The sequence below is a fragment of the Montipora foliosa genome, chromosome 11 (assembly GCF_036669935.1).
Source record: "Montipora foliosa isolate CH-2021 chromosome 11, ASM3666993v2, whole genome shotgun sequence".
NCBI lineage: Eukaryota > Metazoa > Cnidaria > Anthozoa > Scleractinia > Acroporidae > Montipora > Montipora foliosa.
Window position 1 is genome coordinate 44,907,235 of NC_090879.1, and position 4,118 is coordinate 44,911,352.

Consider the following 4,118-nt stretch of genomic DNA (forward strand, 5'->3'; position numbering starts at 1 on the left):
GCTGGTGATTGCATGCTTGTTGACACTAAGTGCAGATAAAAGAGATATCGTCTTTGTCCATTCTGTCCCCTCCTGCCCTTGCCATGCCGATGCAGTCTCCATGAAACTATTCCCCACTCTAGTCACAGCAAATTATGAACCTGCTCTCTGGCTGTCGGCAGATACAAAACAGTCCCTTACTTGAATTCTTTGAGGACACATGATTTACTCTGTGTGGTTCTGGTGTCTCGTAAGATTGATTGCTCGCTTGACACAGAGGGTGAGCACAGTTCTCTTTGCCTGAACATCGAAGAAGCAAAATATGGTTACTTGTATTCTTGAAGATTTTCTCTTTTGAGCTTTTCTTTCCCTCTCCCACTCCCTTTAAGAAAAACTAACAGGCGACTTCTTTTATCCAGAAAATCATGGCCACTGCATCCTCTATACAGCTTGATGGTCGTCCCCACACATGGCGTACCGTCAACCCGTTCTACGTATTGGTTGAACGCTGCTTCCATGTTGGCATGATGTTTTGCTTCATCAAACTGACCCTCTTCGTCATATGGCTCCCCACATAGCGTAGATGGGATAAACAAGTCAGCGTGTCGTCGACTCAAACAGCCGTTTTGCAGCTCAACATGGTTGAGAAAAGTGTTATTTTCGTCGGAAGATTAAGGTGCCTTTCTGTCCTGAGGAACTGCACTTCTGCATGACTGGGGCCCTCGTTTGAACACCATGAATGCGAATACATATCCTTCAATGATTCCAAGCTCTGAAGCATGTCTACGTCCGTGGCGTGTTGGGCGGGGTTCTTTAGATGTAACCCTGATGCCTGTACAACTTCGTTACACATTGCACTTGTGGTTGTCGTTTTCGTGAAGTTATAGCTTGTTGTTTGAAGCTGTGTTTGATGCTTGTTGAGACAATCAGTATGCGTTGTAAGTGTTGGACCTCTATCGTCGAGGGACGGAGTGTTGTTATGTGTGGAAGTAGAATCCTATCTGAATCCTGCCTGATCGTCACGATTTAGCAGTAACATTTGCTTTCCATCAATCTGTAGCTTGTCTAGACACTTGTAAAGACTACGGCTCCACTTGGCATCTGGGTTTAGTTTCAGATTGAATCCTTTTCTCGCTCGTTCGTACTTAGTGTTTGCCACCCATTTGTAGCGTCTACTTGATATTCTTCTCTTGTTACGATGAACACACAGGTGAACAACTGTCCTGTAACTAAACTTCTCACCATAATGTGAAGACAATCTTTCTTGCAGTCTTTTAAAAGTCATCCGTTTCTCAGCGTTCTTATCTCCAGTGAACGTGTAAAGTTCTATCTGACGCCATTCGCCTGCTCCAACATTAGCCTCCCTGACATTTTTTTCCGTGACTTCTCCAATTTCTGAGTGCCATGAAAGCACTGATTTTGCGCTTTTCGAAAATTTCCGCTTCCCATTAAGGCTCATGATCTCAATTTCATCTTTAGCTCTCTTCTTCCTTTGTCGTTAGTCAGCTTAAGTTTGGCAAGAAGCTTGTTTTCATCCAGTTCCTCATGTCCATCATTTCCTTCAGGTTCCTTACCTTTACTAACCTTTTCCACGTTTTCTTGGATCCGCACTTCTTTTTGCATCACTGCCGACAAATAAGCAGTATTTGACTGTTCAACAAGTTTAAACTCATCAAAACGCAACCCCAAATTTTGTAACTGCGTGGCAAAGTCACATAGAATTTGATCAAAAATATTATGGGCAGTAACCATGCCTCATACTATAGTTTGACATTTGATTCAGACTTCACTTTTCACGTGTACCAAATATAATACATACATCATTGACATTGCAGGCAAAAAAACATGTTGTCCATCAATATTGTTTACCCGAAACTTTGATTCTAAAATGTTGAAGAAAACGATATGATCGGTATTGATGGAGACGCATTCACGTTGCTAAATAATGAAGCCATCCAACAATCTACCTCCACTGTTGGAGTTTCAAAGCTCATTCGCTGAGTTACTGCCAACGTGTTTAACAACACAGAATCCTCTTCCTGCTACTAATGATAACGTTAAGAGAACAAACGAGACAAAAGCTACCGAAAAACCGCTGATAAATAAATATTTGGTCCTTGGTATGGTCAATCTCAGCGAAGATGGTGTAAAGGAGCATTCAAAGATCTTTGGTTATCAAAGAGAAACCACTGTATTGACTGAATGGTAGGAGGCAGTAAATAATTGTGCCTTTGATTTAGCTAAGAAAAATCCAAGCTTATTGTATGAAAGAGGTAAATTAAAGGAGATAGCAGAGGAAAAGGCTCGGGAAACATACTTTTAAGAAGAGGAGCGGTTCTCGTTTATGCAAAGTACAAGGGGAGTCAATGCCATAGAGGATGAAATTTAATCGAACTGAAAGACGTGAAAAGATCGTAGAGCTTTCAGCGGAAATCGAATTGCTGAAACAGCAAATCACGACAAGGCAGAAAGCCATCAGCCAGGAACGCTGCACGAAGAGGACACATGGAGAAATGAGGAAACTTTTCCATGAGAAGGGAAAGCTGGAAAAAGAGTTGAAAGAGTTTCAAAGCAAGGATACCTAAAGCAAGTGGTATTACAAACTGAAAGGAAAAATGGAAAGCAGCAGCAAAAGTCAACCCACAGTACTGTTGCCACCCAAGAGTGATGTAGGATCAGAGGACATTAGACATATGTTTAAACCAAAAATGGCACAGGTCTCCGCAACATCTACGACAGCATCGACTTCAACAAATAGTGCTGGGAATAATTCAACTGCATCAATCATAGACTTGCGGCTAACAGACAACACTCCCACTGCAAGTTCCACAGCCTCCATGACCGAAGAAAGCCGCAAGATTTCCGATCCTCGAAGTACGCAACTAATACAGCAAGCAGAGAAGCCACTTGACGAGAGTATGGCTAAGACTGTGGAAGACAGAAAGCGAAGTGAAAGCTCAGAGGCTACGGGTGCAATTGTCGACAACCCCGTTGAAATCACAAGGGAGTACAGCAAATTAGAAAGCCAAAGAAGTGTGCCTGACGGTCCGGACAAAGTCCGCAAACGAAACGTATTCCGATCTCTGCCACCAAGACTGTACACAGAGAGGGTGGTAACAGCAGCACAAAAATTAATCGTGTTAAAAGTAAACACCTTCACTTTGCTCAGATTGAACAGAAGGTCTACTTGGAGTCCGTAGGTCTCAATCCAAACTTCCATTTGTCAGACAGCAGTAGCACAGAAGACGAATATTCTGAAGGGCAAGATGAGGACCGACCAAGTGATGAAGATGTAAAAGATCCAGCAACTCCTGTCTTACAGAAGGATCCCTCCATAGACTGTATCAGCGAAATGCCACATTCTGAGAAAAATGTGAATTAGCAATCTGAAAAAATTGTCGGAGAACAAGAACATCAGACTCCGTCTATCCAAAGTGAAAGTTCTTTTCCTCCTCAGAGGGGGGAAGGGAAATTGTGCCCGAGCTAGACCTAAACAGTTCCCTTGTCTTACACATAATCCGTGAGGTTGATTTTAATTGGTTTTCGTTTGTTGTCGTCTTAGAACCAAAGTTTCAGATGTCGAATCTTCGACTGTTTCAGTCGAAGATTCAGCAAATTCGAACCTGTCAAATTTAATTGATTCAAACATCGCATTTCACATGCATTTAATTCTCGCATTAAGTTCGACATGTGGGTCCTTCAGAAGGTGGCAAAATCAGGCACATTAACTAGCGCGCACTCGCCCGCTATTTCCTAATTTCATAGCTTGACGTAGGATACGTTGGCACAAAGAATAGAAAATTACAATTTGACTCGACTGCTTTGAAGATGCACGACAGCAATAAAAATTTTCAAGGATGCCTACGTGGTATGTTGTACAGGGTAAGACATCAATTCAAAAATGAAAGCTATCTTAGAAGCTAGCTTCGGGGTACAGGGAGACATTAGGTCAAGACACAGTGGTGGACACAGTAGAATCATTAACTTAGCCTGCAATGGCGTCGAAAGTCATGCAACGCGATTGGCGTTTTAGTGGATCCTTAAACAAAATATACCCTTATGAAGCTCAATAATGGAAAGTCAGTTGGATAAACTAGGCATGAATCTCAAAAGCGACGAGTACTGGACTTCGACAACAA

The 4,118-nt window shown here is 42.3% G+C and overlaps 1 protein-coding gene across 1 annotated transcript in view; it reads left to right on the forward strand.

Moving 5' to 3' along the window:
• The first annotated feature begins 2,594 nt into the window (after positions 1–2,594).
• Positions 2,595–4,118, forward strand: part of LOC137977192 (inner centromere protein A-like) — a 12,867-nt gene continuing 11,343 nt past the window's right edge. Inside the window, exons 1-2 of the mRNA XM_068824459.1 lie at positions 2,595–3,092; positions 3,149–3,352. Of these exons, the coding sequence (XP_068680560.1) occupies positions 2,595–3,092; positions 3,149–3,352 (702 nt within the window). The remainder of the gene's footprint in view (positions 3,093–3,148; positions 3,353–4,118) is intronic.